Source organism: Paramormyrops kingsleyae, chromosome 19 (assembly GCF_048594095.1).
Source record: "Paramormyrops kingsleyae isolate MSU_618 chromosome 19, PKINGS_0.4, whole genome shotgun sequence".
Lineage (NCBI taxonomy): Eukaryota > Metazoa > Chordata > Actinopteri > Osteoglossiformes > Mormyridae > Paramormyrops > Paramormyrops kingsleyae.
Window position 1 is genome coordinate 20,812,127 of NC_132815.1, and position 20,110 is coordinate 20,832,236.

The 20,110-nt window shown below is 52.8% G+C and overlaps 1 protein-coding gene across 3 annotated transcripts in view; it reads left to right on the forward strand.

The window, feature by feature from the left end:
- Positions 1 to 20,110, forward strand: part of LOC111841763 (homeobox protein Meis2) — a 59,790-nt gene that overhangs the window by 14,200 nt on the left and 25,480 nt on the right. For all 3 annotated transcript variants that reach the window (XM_023807740.2, XM_023807742.2, XM_023807741.2), the window contains exon 8: positions 13,806 to 13,951. In XM_023807740.2, coding sequence (XP_023663508.1) covers positions 13,806 to 13,951 — 146 coding nt within the window. The remainder of the gene's footprint in view (positions 1 to 13,805; positions 13,952 to 20,110) is intronic.

The following is a 20,110-nucleotide window of genomic DNA, read 5'->3' on the forward strand; positions in this document are numbered from 1 at the left end:
CTTCCTGGCTAACGCTAACGCTAATGCTAACGGCCGGCCTTGGCCGCCGCAGAACCATGGCGGGGAGGGGGCAGTGGGCGGGGTTGCCTCTCTCTGTTTCTTTTTTACCCCTTTCTGGGCCTGGATAATTGCTGAACACAGAGAATAGTTCCTCTGCAGGAGAATCAGGAAGGGATACTTTGGAGAGACCATTAGCATAACAGTGGGTAAATTATTCATGGCAAGTGGTGAATCTATGGGGGAAAGTATGGTTAATGCACATAGCTTGGAAATGTATCTGAGGCCAGCTACTCTCTGGGCCATGTATCCCGAGATGTTTACAGGAAAGAGCCCGGCTCGCTGACTTCAAGCCCCCCCCAGCCTTTCGGAGTCTGTCAGTCTCATCAAATCGTTGGATCAAAATGAACGTTATTGGTGTGACAAGTTTAAACAAGTATCCGCGAAGCCTTTCGCAGGGTGCCCAGCCCGCAGAGCCTCTGCTAATAACACTAACAGACGTGCGTCTCCTGTCCTTCCCGGACTTTTTTTTTTTATCTCCCTCCTCTTCCCCCCATTCTCTCCCAGCACCTCTGACCATCTGGCATGCCTCCAAAGGCCGATTGAACAGACTGATCATCTCTTTCTTTTTCTCGTTCTCCCGCTCACTCTCTCTCCTTCTCACCCGCTTAAAAAAAATAAAAGCTCGCCCGAAGAATAGGCAAATGCTCACCGGCAGGACAACCAGAGTTCGAGTGACGTCATTCCTCAGCCCCCACCTCCTCCCCCCCCGGCCCCCCGCCCCACTCCCCTCACCCTGCACCTATTAAAGTCCTCCCTTTATGCTGCACTCCCACTTTCTACTGCTTTTTTCAAACTTTCGGAGGGCTTTCAGATGTTTGCCGGACGTCCACAGCTGGTTACTCTGAGCCGTAATCGTGAGCAGGCTGCCAGCGCAACCTCGCCGTGGGAGCGACGTTTACCGGGCCTTCCTCGTGCATGAGGTGACGCTGAATACGCCATGGGGGACGCATTAGCCAGAGCCTTCCCAACTCCAGAGAAGGGGATTGTCCAAAACACCCTCTGCAGGGAGGAGGGAGGGGCCATATTCTTCTAGATTTGACTTCCTGGGAACCTGGATACTCTGTGTATTAAACGTAGGAAGGAAAAGGCCACAGGAGAGAGGATGGGAGACCAGGGCATTGCTACAACGCACCAGCCTGCTCTCGCTGGCAACCTGAAAGCTGCCACACAGAGGCCTTGTGGGATACCCCTCACGACGTTCACCTCTGATGACCGCGTGTTCGTTATAGTGACCCCTAGGGGGGGCCCGGTGCGGCGACACAGTGCTCTGTTCCCAAGAGGAAGAACAAGGCAGCTGGATGGCAGAGCCTGCCGCTCGAGAACAGCCCTGACCTTTTGGTGACCCTGCGTTTGAGGGCTGTGTGAGCCCCGCCCTGCTGGGGCAGCTCCTTGTGCGCACAACGTGGGGTTTTAAAACCTGTTTTCCAGGGTGGCTTAGGAGGAGCTCTCCGTGGGGGTGGGGGTGAGGGGGTGTTTCCAGGAATACCTGTGGGTTCCTACTCTGAAGACATGGTGCATCCGGGGCGGCTGGTGCTCTGGGGGTCGTGGCTAAAGCCTGTCTCAGTAGTGGCCTCCCCCCTCGGCATGATGGGTGCTGTACAGGTCCCCTTCCTTATAAAGGAGGGAGGGGTACCGTCGCTGCCCTTCCCTGCAGCTGCTGACACGTTCCTGTGTCTCTAGAACCCCGTTACCCGTCATTCCGAGCGGGAAATGCTGAGTACGGTAAATGGCTTGGCAAGATCTACGAGTAAGCGGCCGTCTGAGCGGGGCCGAGGCAGGCCACCAGACTTTACGAAGACCGCACTTTGCAGTGGAATTGGGCGATATGAAAAAAATATATATTTTTTTGTGAAAGATTTTGTATTACAGATTTGTTTAGATGGTCATCAATTACACAGGAAAAAAAAAACACGTCAGAGAAATAAAAGAACATATTGGCCAGAGAACAGACAGGCTGTGAAAACAATGATTATTTGCCCGCTGTTTCGCGATTAATCCTCTGAAACCCTTGTTTGTGTAATTTTATTCTCAACACTCCAACCCAGTTGTCAGCGCCGTTATTCCTTAGTGCCTTCGAGCAGTGGAAACGGGCCGGCCTTCAAAGCCGGCCGGCGGTTTGCCGGGTGAACCTTGCCACGTCTTTGTTCTGCTTGTTGGCCACTTAAATGTTTCCTGGTCCAGCCACCGCTGTTTGCCTGCGCTCAGCGACTCTCCCCGACGCTGTATCTTTCTGCTGTTTTTATGACGGTTGCAGCAGTAGTAGTTAGCTTTCACTTTCCTCTCCACCCACCACCCCTCCTCCCCCCCCCCGCCACTCCCCAGTCAGGCAACAATGGCTGGGGCATTGATTAGAACAATCGGAGGAACCTTTGAAAGATGAGATGCTTTCAAAGGATGAAAGAACGAGGGAGTGAAAAAAAAACAGATGGGATGAATGAATCCTGTGTTTCGCCTGCCGCCGCCACTGTCACAGCGATTCCCCGGCACTCGTTCTTCTTAAACCCAGCGTTAACCTGGGTTAACAGATTGGCTAGTTAAAGGGAATCGGCTCGACCACCGTCTCTCTCTCTCCCCTCTGTTTATGGGTCAGCGTTCATTGGCCGGTGCCCGCACCCTGGGCCAAAGTCATTAGGCCGGCCTCCCGACCCCGCCCAGAATGCTCGTGAGGTGGGGGAACGTGCACTGCGGCGCCCTCCGCAGGGTAACTGGTCGCATCGCAGCTTTTCAGACCCACCTGGGCCAGTTCCTGGGCCGCAGCCCGTCCTACCCGCTGCCGTCTCATGAGATCGGCGTCGCCCCCCTTCAGAGTCAAGCAGTAATAAGCATATTTTAATCCTTTGGTGGGAGCAAGGGGTCCACTTCAACATGGAAGTGATCTCTAGAAGCACTGGCATGAGTTGCTGCATCCTGGCGCTGAAAACACCTGCTGTTGCGTAGGTGGACCCCCCTCCCCCACCCGCCCCCGGTTCTCTGGTGTCATGCGAGTGTCCTAGAGCCTCCATTGAGATGTATTGTGTCAAGTTACCTGTGATTCTCCGACACCATCCTGAAGGGCCTGTACTCAGGGAAGAGTGACCCACCACACACACACAGACACGCACATGCACACACACACATACACACATATACACACTCAGCAACCCTGTGAGCTGATTGGCTCGCCGTTTTTGGGGATCGCCCTGGAATCCACCTGCGGGGGTCTTGTGAGGAGCTGCAGTTGAGCTTTCCCTCCCGGGGGAGAATTCTTGCGTTCAAAACCAATTATGGGCTTTTTTATAGTGCCGTTTACGGCTCCTTGCCTGTGTAAAGAGAGCTGCGCTCGGAGTGGCAACCTGAGGCCGACGTGTTAACTCGTGCTGGGGCGGCCTGGAGCGGGCCCATTAAGTACTTCTGGAAGTGGCTTCTGCATCTTAATGATACCAGAAGCAGCGGTGCAAAAAATTCCCCTAAAATCAGAAACGCCGTCCATTCTCTGCCGGCATTCCGGGAGCCACCACCTGCTGGCCTATTTCGGAACGTCGCGGGCCGGAGTGAGGGCCGGCATTCCGGGGCCGCCCATGTCAGGCTACCCATTAGCGACGGAGTGGCGTGCGTGGAATGCCCCCCCACAAGTCTAAGCAGAGGTCAATGTGCCCCCATGGCCGCAACTCGATCCATGGCTCCCGCATGCTATTTTTCACCACCGTAACGAGCTTTGCACCAGCCGCGGGCCAGGGGAGAAGCCACAGGCCCCGAAAGGAAGCCTAAACCTCACGTCACTTTCTGCTCTGTCATGGAAAGACGGGGACCCTTAGGCCGGGGACTGCTGACGATGGTGACCTGGCGTGCAAAAGTGCCTGTTTAGTTGCATGGTTTTCAAAAGTGTTTCAACTAGAGCTTCTTGTTGACTTCTGTGTTGTTTAAAAGTCTCTGGGCGGCGGCAATTGGCTAATTATGCAGCCCATTGGTTGAAGGCCTCAGTGAGACCTTCTTATTCGCTGGTTTCCCTGAGAGGGTGTGGCTTTTTCTTTTGGAGTACTGTGTGTGTGTGTGTGTGTGTGTGTGTGTGTGTGTGTGTGTGTATGTGTGGATAATTTTTATAGTGCAGTACAATCCCTTTATAACGGATTTCAAGGGACCTGGCAAAACAGTCCGTTATATCCAAAGTACGTTATATGCAGAGTTGCTGTTTGCCCAGAACACAACTACAGGACACCATTTACTCATGCCACACCCCAGCAGACACACTTGTGGTATAGATTATTATATTGTACATGTAGTAATCAAACTTTACCCGACCAGATGTGTGACTATTAATAATCCCGACTACGTATCTGCGCTGGATATCACCGGCACGCCACGCGCCTTGTAGGCGGAGCTGCATGTCCGTTATAGCCAAACAAATCTACAGCTAAAAGCGGCCCTGGGGACCGAATTGTTTGTCCGTTTATACGAGAAATTCTGTTATATGCGAGTCCGCTGTATCCGATGCTTTTTCTGCATGTTTGTAAAGGCGCACGGCCGGGACCAGCGGACCTTGTTCATTATAGACGATATTCCGTTATAAGCGAGTCCACTATAACGGGATTATACTGTATGCTGTAGGGATTAAATGTCCCACAATGTGGTAAAAACCTGTTATTTTGACACCTGTTATTTTGACCAGTTTTTGTTACCCACAGGGAGAAACTCATTTTTATAAAAATCTGCAATAAAAAAAACTAAAAAATGCCAAATGTTTGGTTAAGGTTAGGGCTGGGTAGGGGTTAAGGTTGTCATTGTTAGGATTAGGGTTTTTCTCGTAAAATTAAATAGGTGGTCCCCACAAAGATATGAAAGCAAACACGAGCATGTGTGTGAGTGTGACTGTGTGTACATGTGTGCTCCTGCATGAATGGCAGCAGAGAGGTAGGTGATAACCCACATACAGAATAATACAGCTCAGCGAAGGAGCATGCAGCCAGACGTAGCTGTTGGCTAACGGCTAACTGCTAACTGCTAACAGCTCTGTATCAGGGCCCAGGCTAATTTATTGGAAACTACAGTCTGGTGTGAGGTGGTCAGGCTTACAGAAGAGATGTATGAAAATGAGTATGTGTGTGTGTGTGTGTGTGTGTGCGTGTGTAAGAGTCATCTCGGTTTGAACTTTATCAGGGTCTACGGTTAATCAATATGGTATTGGAAAAAGAATTAATTACTGAAGCAGAATAAAACAGCTGCATTTTAAAGCAAAGATCTGTCGGCTCGCTAGTCTCTTGGTTCTGGCCCCGGCACCCAGAGTATCGGCCTCACTTTGCGTAATGAGCAGGCCTGGGAGCCCCCTTGATGCAGGCCTGGGAGCCCCCTGGATGCAGGCCTGCTTTGCCGGACGGGCCAGGAATTCACAATGGCTGAAAACTCGCGTCTTGACTGAATACCCCGAATATCCTGGTTCCCCCCCCCACCCCCCGCCTTTCCCAAGCTCCTCCTCTCCACACGGTTGTGCCTGGTTCTGTCAACCCAAACGGCAGTTCGGGCTGCCAGCCAAATTATTGTCACTATTAGGTTGTTGCTAAGCAGAGGCGTTTCCCTAAAGCGACTTACCCAGCTTACAGTCTTACATTTTATCTGTTTATGTAGTCCGATGTTTATTCGGCTCAGTTAAGTACTGTTCTCGATCGCTTCCTGGGACTGGAACCAGCAGCATTCCGGTTAGTAGCCTGCTAGACTGCCAGCTGGCCCGTGGCTGGCCTGCTCCCCTGGGTCACCGGTGTTAACTTGGAAACCTTGATCCCAGATTGTCACGATGCCCACCCTCCTCCCCCCCCCCCCCCCCACATCTCTTAACCCTCTGTTCTCCTGTGAAGCCACACAGATGAAGCCCCCCTCCCGCCCCCCCCCACACACACACACACACACGCGCAACAGGATAAGACACGGTGTGGCGAATTTCGGAGAGGCCAGGATAGGGTTGGGGAGCTGGGGGGGGGCGGCTGATGAATGAGGCTCTCAGAGAGCTCATTATGAAGGCAAACAAAGTTTAGCGGGCGAGCAGGAGCAGGCAGAGCCACCGCAATCAGTTCTGCTCTCCACTGTTGCCTCTGGGACTTTTGCAGTGACTCTGCTGGGACCTCGCAGCCTGGGTGCAGGACGAGGCTTTTTTCTTTTTTTTCCTGCACACGGGGTGGAGGATGGAGACCGAGGGACGGCCAGATCCCGCGGCTGATTTGCCCGTCCGTGGACTTGGCTCCGTTTTCCGGTCGGATACCGCCCCCCCCCCCACCCTCCGACGCGTCCCAGATGGGGGAGGAGGATGAAGAGGACATGTTTGTGTTTGTTTTATGTTAGGTGTAATTGGGGGCAGAGAATCGCCCCTAAATAAGGCTGCCTGACTCTGCCAAGGCCTCGACTTTCCCATAATGTGCCAATTAGGTTCGTACTCGGCTGCACTTCAGGCCATTTTGAGCCCTTTTTTCTTCTCTGGAGAAGCGTTTGATATCTTCCTGAGAGATTTGAATGAAGCCACACTGCCGGCTGCAGACAGTGCTGTAAGGCAGTCTGCATTTCTTAACTCCTCTCTTTTCACATACTTTCCACGGCTCTCCTTATTTCTACATCCAATTATTGGTATAAACAAGCATAGTTTTTAAGAAAGATGATTTTTCTCTCCCCATTTGCAATTTTTCATGGGTGAACATTCCATAAAAGATAACACCAGCCTGGATTTGGTTCTGTGGTCTTTTGGAAGTTGGGACAGGTGTGGGGGGATGTTATGGTGCCTGACTAGGTTAATGGGGGGGGTCGGGCAGTCAAGCAGCCCCCCCCCCCTCCCCAGAATGGGACCCCGGTTGGGGAGGGAGCTGCCATTTAAGGTCTCTATCCGAGCTTGTGCTGCTCATTTCAGGAGCTGCCATTTAAGGTCTCTATCCGAGCTTGTGCTGCTCATTTCAGGAGCTGCCATTTAAGGTCTCTATCCGAGCTTGTGCTGCTCATTTCAGGTGAAGTTTTACTTGTGGAAGGAGGATTTTTTTATTGTCTGGAGAGGGACTGATGCCAATTTGAGCCTTCAGCGAAAGCCATTATTATTTTGAGGGGGGAGGCAATAGCCTTTCTCTGGTAGGGCATCAAAAAATGGCCGAGCACTTACTCCATGCTGTCATTTCGAGAGAAAGAGAGCACGTTCCACCTCGTCAATAGCTGTGGGGATCCTGCATTTAGAATAGAATTCAAGCCCTTTGTAAAGGGGATAATTTTATTTGGAGAGGGGAGAGATTTTCTGCTGTCCCTTAACGTTATTTTATTTGGGGGGGGGGGGGGGGGTCCTGTTTTGGTGGGAGGATCGTCGTTTTAATAGGAGTGTTGCAAAAATTTATGCTTTGACGCCATTTCAAAGTGCCCCCATGACATCTGTAGAGGAAGACGAGATATTGGATGGTTCCTTATCTATCAGAAACTGAGTGGTTTGATTTGGCTCCATGATTGATAATTGTGTGTATTCCTGTGACTGCCCATCTCTGTATCTCTGACCTGTCCACCAATGTCCACAGCAGCTGCTGTTCCCCTCAGACAGCTGCGTATCCACCTTCCTCTACCTCGTCTGTCTGCCACAGGCAGCGTAACGGGTCTCACACATCGAGGGTGAGACCAACTGAAACATGATTATGAAAACCGACTCAAGCCGGAATCAGTGGCGCTCTTTGCAGTAACTTATGTTGTGTGCTGTGATTTAATTCGACTTTGTCACTTTGATAGTCGATTATTTCCTTAGTCTTGTTCTTGAATGAGACTGTTATGTTCAGGCCAATGTGCCTACCGCCATCTTGAGTTTTTAGAAACATTTAAGAGAAAATAAAATAAAAAAAACACTGGGCAGGTATTAATTATTTTAATGAAGTGATCCTTAGGGTGGGGGTCGAATGCGAGGGCCAGCTCTTCACATTAGTGACTTGCAAAACGATCATCATGGAGTGATTAGCAGGGTAACGAGAAAGGGGGGGGGGCGGAAAAACGCTTCAGAGCAATCAGAGAGGCCGGGAGCGCACATTGTGTGCCTCTCAGAGGCCCTGTTTATGATTTAATGAGATAATTGTTGTTACAGGTATCAGGTTAATTACACATGTAATTACCCAGCCCAGAGCCTTTGATGGTGCTGCTGACAGAGGCACTGTGGACCTTCAGGTGTATTGGCAGATGATTATCACATAGAGCGGGGGCCCCCGCTGTCCCCTCCAGCGGATCTTTTCTGTGACCCAGGGGAGGGAGGGGGCTCGGGTGGGGGCAGGGGGTTAGCACTGATTTTAGTTTGGGGTTAAAAGTGAGGGCCAGCCCAGATTCCAACCAACCCCCACACCCCAAATGCTAAAACACACACACACGCACGCACACGCACACACACACAGACACACGGACACACACACACACACAGACACACGGACACACACACACGCATGGACACGCGCACACACACACACAGACACACGGACACACACACACGCACGGACACACACACACACGCACGGACACACACACACACACCTTGCTCTTATTGGTCAGCTTATCTTCAGCATTCCTGGGATGACAGAGAGATAGCTTCTCCTTTGGGGGGGGGGGGGTTTGAGCTCTGGGTGCCCCCCCAGCCCTGGACTTTGCTGCAGCTCAGACTCCCACATGCATCTAATTACACCCCCCCGCTGTACATTAAAGGGCCACTTAGTGTTACGCTGTTACGCCTTCCAGCAAGACGCTGTTACACAGAGGTATTTGCTCACAAACAAAGTATGTCTTTTTTATTATTATTATTATTATTATTATTATTATTATTATTATTATTATTATTCAGCTGACCACCCTGAGGGTAGCTCTTCTGCCTGAATGGTTCAGAAGTGCGGCTAGAAGCTAATTGTTCACCTGCTGAATCTCCTGGCTTTGTAGTGTGTGTGTGTGTGTGTGTGTGTCTGGGGGGGGGTCACAGGCTGGGATGGTGCTATGAAACAGGTGGTGTTTTGGGGGGGAGCATCACGCTGTTGTGTGTCAGGCAGTACACTCTTTCTCCGTCTGTCTGCATGGGGTGTGGTGGGGGCTGAAATTGGTGCACATGACTGCTGGACATACACAGACCCAGCGTCTCTTTAGAGGGGAGTGGTGCGAGCACAGCGCCCCCCTTGGTGTCCTTGGCGACGGGGCGGACCTGTTGCTGGGTGCCTGTTGCCGGACCCCGCCCCCGCCGTGCCTGCAGACGAGCCCCCCCCCCCCCATTTCCCAGGGGCGGCTGGAAGCATCGGCCCGAGGGGCACACGCTCGGCAGGCCACGCCCCCTCCGCCCACTCACCCAGCCAATCCTGCGCCAGCCCTGCCTTGGGCCAGAGGGGGTGTTTCCGAGCGGTGACACGCCCCCACAGCGCCGGCAATGGCCGCGTGCTAAGTCCTGTGTAAATAGAGGAGGCCCCCACAAAGGCGTTTCGCCCCTGGTGGAATCCAGGGCCTTTTGGGGGCTTAAGGCGCTAAACGCCGCTTACGCCGCCTGAAAGCGGCAGCCCCCTCCCCCCTACCCTCCGTCCTGCTCCTTTTCACTGGGCCCAGCGGGGTGGCCTGCTCAGGAGGTCCTGTCCTCTCTTTGCCCCAACCGAACCTGCTCCCCCCCACCCCAGAATCCCTGCCGGGCTCGCTCTGTAGCTCTCCAGCTCACTGGCCTTGGGGGGGGGACATCTCCACCATGCTGCACTCCCGCCCTACCAAAGCAAATCAGGGCAGGACTGCATACAGAAGGTTACTTTATAATTTTATTTCTTACAGTTTCATCGCATGTATCACATGCGTCTGCTACTGTTTATCCTTGCAAAATATTGCATCACTTTTCTCCAGGAAGGGCTGAAGGCCTTGTTACTGGGGTGGCCTGCTGAACACAGGGATTATGGGTACTGTAGTTTAATTGCTCTCTCTCCACCTCCACTCTGCCTCACATGAAACCCAAGGCCCATGTGAGCTGAAACTTCCGCTTGTCTCATCACCACCACACCTCCCTGTGGTGAACCCCTTCGTCTGCATTGAGCGAATCCCCCCTCAACCCGTAAGCCCAAGGGCTCTGCCCCAGTGCGTCTTTACGCTGCGGAAAGGACCCCACGCCCCCCCCCCCACGTCCATGCCAGCAGAGCCCTCACGCTGAATGGATGGTGACATCATCACCATGACTCTTTTCTGAAATGCAGATTCGGGCCGGTCTCACTGTGTACACGCTGGCCTCAGCGCTTAATTGGAGATGGATAAGTATCCAAATGTATTTTTCATAACCAGCCGCATGAGATTATTATTATTTACGTGGCTGGCATCTCCTCAGGGGCCTCCCAGAGACGGTGGTGTGCCCCCCCCCCCCACCCCAGTCAAGAGCCGTTGCCTTAAACACTGTCCCAGCCGGATTGTTTGATATTCTGCCTTTTCATTCCCGGTTCTTCTCTCCCCCCCCCCCCCCCTCCATTCCCCATCCCCGACCGGCGTGGCCTTTTTTTCTGGGGGGTGTGTAATTTCTCTTGACTGCTGTTGTCCCCGCTGTCCACATAACAACATGCGTGTGTTCTCATTTCCCCCCCCCTCCCAGGCCCTCACCGGGGAGGGGCCCACCAAATTATTTTCATCTCCGAGGGCGCTGTTTTCCCAAAGTGCCTCGAGCTATACTCCAGCCCCCCGGCCTCCCCCAGGCCCTCCCCGACTGCCCCCACCCCCCCGCCCCTTAGCCGGTCCGAAGCTGTGTCACATGGGCCCGGCGACGGGACGCCTCCCCTAGGCCGAGCTCCAGAGTGCACATTCGTGCCGGCTGCAGCGGCAGAGTTGCCAGGGAACCGTCAGAAGCCATTAATGTTCGGGACGGTCTGCCCTGCGGCAGTCCCTCTCTGGAGCAGAAGAAAGGAGAGGGCCAGGGGGGTGGGGGGGCAGTGTACGGGTGGGGGGGGGGGGGGTGGATCACCAGCGCTCCACACATGTAATGAGTTCTTTGTTCCAGCTTTCTGTCTCCACTTCCCCTTCTCTCTCTCTGTCCTTCCAATCTGACCCTTTTAGCAATGTCATTCTCGTAACCCCCCCCCCCCCCCCCCGCCCCCAAATCACGGTGGCTTGGTGTGCATGCGTGCATGCACCCCCAGAGTGAGCGTGCGCCCACATGTGTCATAGGGACGCCGGAGGGCCGGCGTGTGGGGATCACCGAGTGACTTGTCAAGCCACGAATACGAGAGGTCGTTTGTGGGAGGGGGGGCTATTATGTTGCGTTGAAAATGGAAACATCAATAATATTAATCTGTCAGCTTTGGGCCACAGCCTCCTCCCTCACTGTGGCTGGGGGCCCCAGTCGGGCCCTGAGAATGGGGGCGCATTGCCGGTAGCATCCAGCCCAGCAGTGTTTAACGGCCCCGATCCTGTTGGTGTTACTGTGGAGGCCGAGGCTGAGTCCTCTCTGTCGCCGGGGCTTGCGCTGATTTTGCTGTCATCCTGGAGAGCCATTTCTGCAGATAATCGTCGCTGTGGCACATTGTTATCGCCTCCCTAATGGAGCCGTAACCACCGCTGTCTGCCGCGGCCCGCTCTCACTTTTTTGTTATCTCGTGCTTTGCTCAGGTGTCGGAATCCTGCCATGTTTGCGTCACCACCATCGTTACTCTCTACGCGGCCGCCTTTTGGGTTCCATAAGCTCTCTGTGGAGGCGTTCCGAGGCCCAGCCCATTGTTGATATGGTCACGTTCTTCTCGCCGGCCATTTTGGTTCCGTAACCTCTCTGTGGAGGCGTTCCGAGGCCCAGCCCATTGTCGGTATGGTCACGTTCTACTCGCCGGCCTTTTCGGTTCCGTGACCTCTCTGTGGAGGCATTCCAAGGTTCAGCCCATTGTGGATATGGTCACGTTCTACTCGCTGGCCTTTTTGGTTTTGTAACCTTTCTACGGAGGCGTTCCAATGCCTGGACCATTGTCAGTAAGGTCGCGTTCTACTCACCATCCTTTTCGGTTCTATGACCTCTGTGGAATGCATTCCGACACTCGCCCCATTGTGGATATCGTCGTGTTCTCCTCATCTGCCTTTTCGGTTCTGTAATCTCTCTGTGGAGGCATTTTGAGGCTCGGCCCTTTGTTGGTATTGACATGTTCTACTCACCGGTCTTTTTGGTTCTGTAATCTCTCTGTGGACACATTCCGAGGCTCGGCCCTTTGTCAGTATGGTCGTGTTCTAGTTGCCGGCCTTTTTGGTTCTGTAACCTTTCTGCGGAGGCGTTCCAAGGCCTGGACCATTGTCGATATGGTCGCGTTCTACGTGGCATGCTTTTCGGTTCCACTGTGGAGGTGTTCCCCCGGTTCTGAGACTGAGCCCGTTGTCTGTTTTACTGCAGTTCGTGCCGTTATTGTTATCGTTGAGGTCCATTCCGCTGTTATTCTACTTTAGGTTGAAGGTAAACAGAGGAATTAGCGCCCAGTGTGGGTCGGGCCTGTCAGGAAGCTATGCCAGGGTCTGTCGGCCCGGTCCGGCCTCCGTTTATTATTGTAGGCTTTCGCAGACAAGGGTTTTACTTACTGAGGGATTTATGGCATTTGCTGCTAATGAATGTCTGCTCTAGAATTACAAAACTCAGGCTCTGTCCCTATTCCCAGAAGTCCTTGTGAGGACCCCCCCCCCCACCCCCAGTTTCTCCAACTCCGGCTGGGAGCGCAAACTTCTCTGTCCGCTCCCTCGTTCCTCTTTGGTGTGGCTCCATGCTAATGTGGAAGGGAAAAAAAAATCACAGTATGGAAGTGAGGGAGAGATGGGGTGGGGGGGGGGCAACGAATGATAAAAAAAGGGGCTGGGGGGGTTGGGAAGAAGCCAGGCCAGCGTCCTTGTCTCTGGCATTTGAATATGTCACCAGTTGGGTCTTTCAACTTCCCCCCCCTTTCAAAGTCATTAGTTCAAATATTTATGCGTGAATATGGCTTGTATAGGTGCCCCTGATTGATGTCTCCCCAAAAAAAGAGAGACGTGCTAGTGTGAGTCTTCAGAAAGTAGGGGTCCTTCTGTGCCCAAGAGCGGGAGTTTTTTCAGATACATAATTTAGATGCCCCGAAGGCAGGCTTTCAAGGCATTCTTGCCCTGAGGGCGAGAAAAGTAACTATGATTGTTAAAAGTAAATCATTTCTCCTAATGCACAATTAATGGCGGCGAAAAGCCCAGAAAAGAGAGGGGAACAGGGGCGGAAACTGGGCTTTAAAGGCTACATCCTGCCTTGATGTGCGCCGACTGCCCCGCCGAACCAAACAATGATGGACGCAGAGGCGGGGAGCCTGGCATGCAAATGTTAGGGCTGGGGGAGGGGCCTTGATTACAGTGGGGGGGGGGTGAGGGCATGTGGCGGTGATGGCTGGGGGATTACTCTGCAGTTCTGGGATCGTAATAAAAGTACGGCGACCTGGCGGCCCTGCCTGACCTTGGCTTTCCTTTCTCCCTCTGTGGGTTTGATTTCTGCACTCCGCGCATGTTTGATTTTTTTCCCAGGGTGCCCCCCGCTTTCACAATGGTTTCTCCTGCATGAGCCCAGCCGCCGTAATGGAATTACCGGCGCGGCCCCAACACAGTGTGCTGAGCTGAGCGCGCAGCTCGCCCCCAGAACCCTGCCTTCGGCCCCACTTGTGGGGCAAGAAGTTTCCGGAAGCTTTGCGCCGCGCTGCCCTGTCGAAACAAATCCCGCTGTTCTGTTTGACATTTTGGGTCATGAAGGGGTGGGGAGACGAGGTGATGAGGAGGTTATGTCACAGCCTAAACGACCCCCCTGTTGTTCCCAGGAGACGGCTTGGACAACAGTGTGGCTTCCCCGGGGACAGGTGACGAGGATGACCCTGACAAGGACAAGAAGCGACAGAAGAAGCGAGGCATCTTCCCCAAGGTGGCCACCAACATCATGCGGGCATGGCTCTTCCAGCACCTCACAGTAAGGCCCAGCTCCATCTTCCTCCTGTCGCTCCTCCTCATCGGCAAACAAACCCGCCAATCAGCCTCCCCTCGCCTGTCAGCGGCTGACGCGACCCGGTCAGGCGACCCCCTCCCCAGCTATGTGTTTGCTGATGCCTCCCCATGATCAGCCGGGCCACCATCCCGCTCATATCGCCGGCATCCCCCCCCCCCGCCCCGTGACCACCATGCCCATCCGCAGAACACAGAGCCCGTTCAGGTTGCGGTCTCTCCATCTGCATGCCACACATACTTCTGGGCCGCTTGTTGTGTTTCTGCCCCACAGCCACGGCTGAGAGACCAGCAGTCTGGCCTGGTCTGTCCCAGGGCCGCCGCAGTTCAAAGAGAGTGCCCCCTCCCAAACAGCCCCCCCCCCTCCCCGTGCTGATGCTCACGCTCTGCTTTGGCGTGCTGATGGCGCCTTGGAGAACTGCAGCTGAGGACATTTCCTGTCCTGTTGGCGTGTGTGTCTGTGTGTGCATTAGGCTGATATTACATCGTGGGGACCAGATGTTTTTTGAAGTTATGGGGACCATTTTTCAGGCCCCTACAAAGACCTGTGAATGTAGTCAGAAAACTAAAAATGCCAAAAGTCTCGTATTTTGTTTGGTTACTTATGTTTAAGGTTTGGGCTGGATAGGGGTTAAGGTCGTCATGTAGGGATTAGAGGAATGAATGGAGAGTCCCCACAAAGATATAACTGCAAACCTGTGTGTATGTGTGTGTGTGACAGAGAGAGAGGTCTGCGTTTGTGTGGTTCTGTTTGCCTGCAGCATCTGAGTCACTAGGTGTCACACCCCCAGCACATACGTCTGCATGCTACATTTATAAAGAGCATGCATTGGAAGGCTTGTCACTGTGCTGGAGCAGGCGAGCCTCTTTATCTGTAAGATGATTCTGAATGACTTTCGGGGGTTTTGATGGCCCAGGCAGCCCCGTCTGGTCCTGCACCTCTGAAGCAGGCGCACCGCGAGGCTCATTGGACGGCACACACCTGTGATTAGATCGTTGACTAATTGAGATTAATGGCGTCCGTGCTGTGGTGAGGGACAGCGGTGTGGCACCAAGCAGGTGTGTGTACATCTTGGGGGGGTGAGGCGATTTGGTAAGATCACACCCATCCAGTGTTCCCTTTATCCCAGTTATCCCAGTGGGTCTGGTCGTCCTCCAGTAGGATTAGGACACTCGGACCTAATCGCCCAGCCCTGCTTCGGCGTACCCCATTATTGGCGCCCTCCTGATCCCGTGGGGGGGCCCCGCAAGGTGCTTATTACACCCCCCATTATCCAAATGACTTCACAGCTGTTCTCTGCCGCATCACCTCTGGTGGCAATTCTCACACCTTTTCGGAGGGGGGGGGGTCGTCCCCTCTCCGTCCTCTGCTTTCTAGTGGATGGCTGCGGCGAGCAGAGACTTTCAGGGACCGTGGCGCGTTTCAGTGCCCACGCCTCTGTCAGTCTGCTTAATGCCGGTCTCCCCCCAAAAAGGGACCCCCTACCTTTCATGGGTGACCATTAGGCTTCCTTCTCCACCAATGACCCCCCCCCCCCCCCCGATCCCACCCTCCCTGTTCCAAGGCTCGCAGCCGAATGAAAAGGGTGATTCAGGGACAGATTCGTGGCCCTCGCTCCTGTTTTGTGCGCGATTGTTTTTAAGATTGCATTGAAAGGGTCACAGAGCCCCGTAGCCTGTGGTTAGCGGCATTTTTAATTCATGGAAATCCAGCTTTCAGCCCCTAACCCAGTTCCCATCTTTTAAATGTTTTCTCAAACCTTTATTTGTTCTGTTTGTGAAAAGGCCCGACCAACCTCGTACAAGCAATAATCCCTTAAACCCACCTTTATTTTTGGGAGAAAAAGGGCACTAATTGAATTATCCCCTCTCGCCCCCAGCCCGCTGTCTCTCCCCCCTCGGTCTCCCTCAGTCACGCACACACACGGGGACACACGCAGTGCCAGCAGTCGTCCCGCCTTTTCATATTAATTTGTTAAGCAGAAGTATTTTCCATTTCGGGACATGTTTGTGCAGAGGGGGACACAGGGGGGACCTCGGCCCTCTGAATGGCCAATTGCGACTCGCTGGCATTCACGCATTCATTAACTGGGGATGGATAAAAGGGGGGGGCGGCCTGCCATCCCCCCAACGCGGGGCTTTCTCCGCGAGCCGTGGGGGTCCCCAACACATGTTCTCAACCTCCGTCCTTTGTCGCCCATTCTGAAAAAGGTCAAAAGAAACCCTCCCCCCCCCCCCCAAAAAAAAGAACCCCCCCCAAAACCCCTTTTTCAAAAAAGGGAGAGGAAAAAAAAATCACAGACTAACATTTGCAATTGTTAACTGTTGGATTCAGTTTAACAAAATGGGGGCTTGCAATTCAATGAGAGAAAATCTCAGGGAAGCTGAGGAAGGAAACTGATAATGGGGGGGCATGTACGTTACCATCTCCCCTCCCGCTTTCGTGGAAAAAAAAATACGTAGAGAACTTCTTCTGGGGTGCTTTGGTGGAGGTGGTGTGGTTTTAAGGGCCTGCAGGGCTGAGAATGAAGCCTCTTCCTTACCTTCTCCTCCACACGGCCGCTCCTAGTAGGAAAAGGGGAAATCCCAGATTGTTGGTATAAGCTTGTCAATACTCCAGGGAGATTATGTTATCACAAAGGTAAACTTCTGTGTTAGAACAGATTAACACTGCCTTTCAAAGTAGGGGGGGGGGAGGGCTCGCCCCTCTGAGGGGTCCTGAGGGTTGGGGGGGGTTCGCCCCTCTGTGTAATGTCGCCAAGCCCTCGGTCCTCTCAATTAGCCTTTCGGCACCCCCCCCTAACCACCCCCCCCCTGCCGGGGAGCCCTTCGCTCACCCCCTGTTTGTCCCCTGAAGACAAGGGTCAGCCGCATAGCGAAAACAGGAAGCACTCAGACACAAAGATACCACTCAGTCCTGGCCTATCTTTTCACGAACGTAAACCTCTGAGACACCAGCGCTGAATGGACGCCTTTGTGCGTCGGTGGGGGGGGGGGGGGGGGGTTGGGTGCGCTTTGTGAATTCATATCGCACCGAGACTGCCGTGCGATGCTTCACCCCGGAGCGCTCGGCGTGATCTGGCCGGGTGTGCGTCGGGGATCCCAGCCTCACTCCCCAGGCCCGCTGTGGCACCCCCATCTTTTTTATTAGCATATTTATTTTTAGATGCGCATTCATCCTTTGAGCCGAATTAGTCACCCACATTGACTTAAACGCAGCAGTCGAATGCGGCAGATCCCCCCTTTCCAGCTTTCAGAAATAGACCTGGCCAGTCGCACCAGCAGCAGCACTGGGCTGTGCAGACAGTCTCCACGGCGATGACACGGCGGGTCAGAACCATCTCCAGGGTGTGTTGGGGGTCTGTACAACCCTCTCCCTTCCCCCGGTAACGGATGTTTGTCTTAACCCCAAAACAATTGCCCTGCCCCCGAAAGGAGCCTGTGTTTACGCGGCCTAAACGGTCTCCCTGCTTTCTGTGCTGTGTTTATTCCTGCCTCCTAATCCACAGCCATTGTGAGGCCCATACCGCTGCTCTGCGTGTGACATCTGCCTGCTAGCGCTCGCGTGTGTGTGTGTGTGTGTGTGTGCGTGCGTGCATCGTGCATCTCTGCATGCTTCAGTAACCATGTGTCGTCAAGGGCAGTTTGTGAACAAAGTCATTTGGAAGGCTGATATTGGCCGGCATGACACACAGAGCTTTGAAGAATATGTTGCTTTTTAAAATCCAATGCAAAAGACTAAAAAAATTCAAGTTTGGAAGACTTCCCTTTCTTACAGAGTAAGTTCTTAGTCACTCCTTTTTTTAGGTGTCTCTCTGCAGTTGTAGTATTGGTGCCATATAGAGACAGTGGGGAAACTAAGACAGTTCATTCGGTTTGAACCAGTTTGCTAAAATTTAGCGACAGTAGCAGAAGTGTTTTTCAGACATTTGTTACAAGCGCATACACGCTGTTTCTATAGATTATCTTTGGGTAAATTATAAGTCCTATTTTGAAATGGGCATTCACAAGCTGAAGGTCATTAGGACCCAGTGAAGGGATTGCCAAGGTCCACGTGTGTCACCTGACCCACAGTTTGTTCCTGCCAGTGATTAGAGGGAATCCACCTTGTTCCTGACCTGAGGAGGTCACTGTCTGTCTGTGTGTCCGTGAAAGTGGCAGGTTTTTATTCAAGCCTTCCATACATAAGGAGGACTGTGGAAGACTTGGGTGATCAGGTCTTCCTGTTTCATCAATAGGACCCCCCCCCCCCCCATCCCCACCCCCCCACCTCAGAGTTTTTGTTCGTCACCATGACGATGCAGTGGAAGGCTGGACAGAGGACATCTTCGGGCCTATGTGTGTGTTTGCTGTGCTGTTTGTATTTGGTTAGCTTAGCTGCATTATAATGTTCAGGGGCAGACCCCCACCCCCGTGGAAACTCCCCGCCCGTCGCCATGGCCAAGGCGCGGGGGCCTCTTGGCGACACCCCGCCAGGCTTGTCGATACGACACGCCGTTAATCACCGGTTGCCATGCGGCAGTACGGGATTTGAAAGGGTCCCGTTGGGACGGCGTTACGCATCTGGCATAAAGCTCGGCTCTTTGATATTCCGCTCACACCGGAAAGTGGGAATGGCCAGGAGAGATGGGCATGACCAGGGGACAGAGAGTGCCGGAATGTCGGAAGACGGGCCCCTTTCAGCCGGCTCCTCTCCAGCGTTTTATTGTGTCACCTTTTCAGGGGGCTATAAAGCTTCCCTCGCTGGCCCAATTCACTGATGGCTTCTTGGGTTGGGGTAGATCATGGCTGGGCCACCCATGGTGACTCCCACCCCTGATGGGAGGTGGGGGGGCGGGGCTATCTTTGAGGTCACATGACCCTGGGTGCGCTCTGCCATTGCCTTGTCCCGTCGTGCCCCCCTTCCCCCCGATTCACTGTGGAATTTCTTGGCCTCACCTTCTGCCCAATGACCGTGCTGTACAGGGTAGGGGAAGCTGGTGTCACAATTGGCCCCGGAACAAGCATTAATTAACGGAAGATCATTATAGTGAGAGACCCAGTTCCACATGTGAAGTGGTACAAAGATCAATCACAGTGTGAATGTCAATCGCTCTGGGAATAACACAAGCTTTTGAATAGCAATTTTGCAACTATTGATTGCTGTGGGAATATTGATTTCTGCATGAATATTCATTGCTCTGGCTTGCCACAATGAGCAGGCTTTGTGTTTTAATATGTAAGAATATTTATGTTTAACACAAAAGATGTAATTATGAAGGTTTCTGTTCTGAAATGGTTTAGACAGTATTCTTAAATGTTGAACAGTTCTTATGCATATTAAACAAGCAATTAATTGTTTGATTACTGCAAAATAAGTGACACATTTGTATTTGAAACAATATTCATGACATTTTTATCTAAGCATTTTTAGTGTTCAGTACAACCTCCAGCAAGAATTTCAACCATTTTCTTCTGTAACAGTAAAGGAGAAAGAGGAGAAAAAACCATGAGAAATCCACACTTTCATGATTCTTCATAATGCTCATTATTTAATCTCGTCAGTTACCTGACTAAGCAGTTCAGGGCTGTAGTAACCCATACAATAAGCACCCAATGAGGCACGGCTTGTTTCCTCTCTGACCAGTGATGGGTGTACTGCAGTATGATACTGCCTGGTGCATGCTGGGAAATGACAGTGCCCCACAGGGCAGACTGTGGCATGCTGGGAATGTGCAGGTACAGGTGATGATTTACATAAGGATGGACACTCGCCTGTTATCCTGGATCCCTCGGTGCACGCGAGACCTCACCTTTACTCCGAAGTGGCCGCTAGACATGTCTAATGACTGTGATAGTAATCTTCCCCCCTGCTACATTCCCAGTCCCTTCCCCCAAATTTTTTAGACCACTATTTGAAGGAGCTAACTGCAGCCTGGCTCCAGTTACAGGGCCCCCTGACCTCTGACCTGTGTCACCGCACGCAACCTTCCACACAAAGACAGGGACTGACCCCGCTGTTTCCATCCCAGGTGCTTTTGACTCTCTCTCTCGCTCTCTCTCTCTTCTCTAATCTCCCTCTCTTACAGTTTTCCATCACTCTTAGTGTCCCTTTTGGCACTTCCACTGTCTCCTGGCTACAGATTTG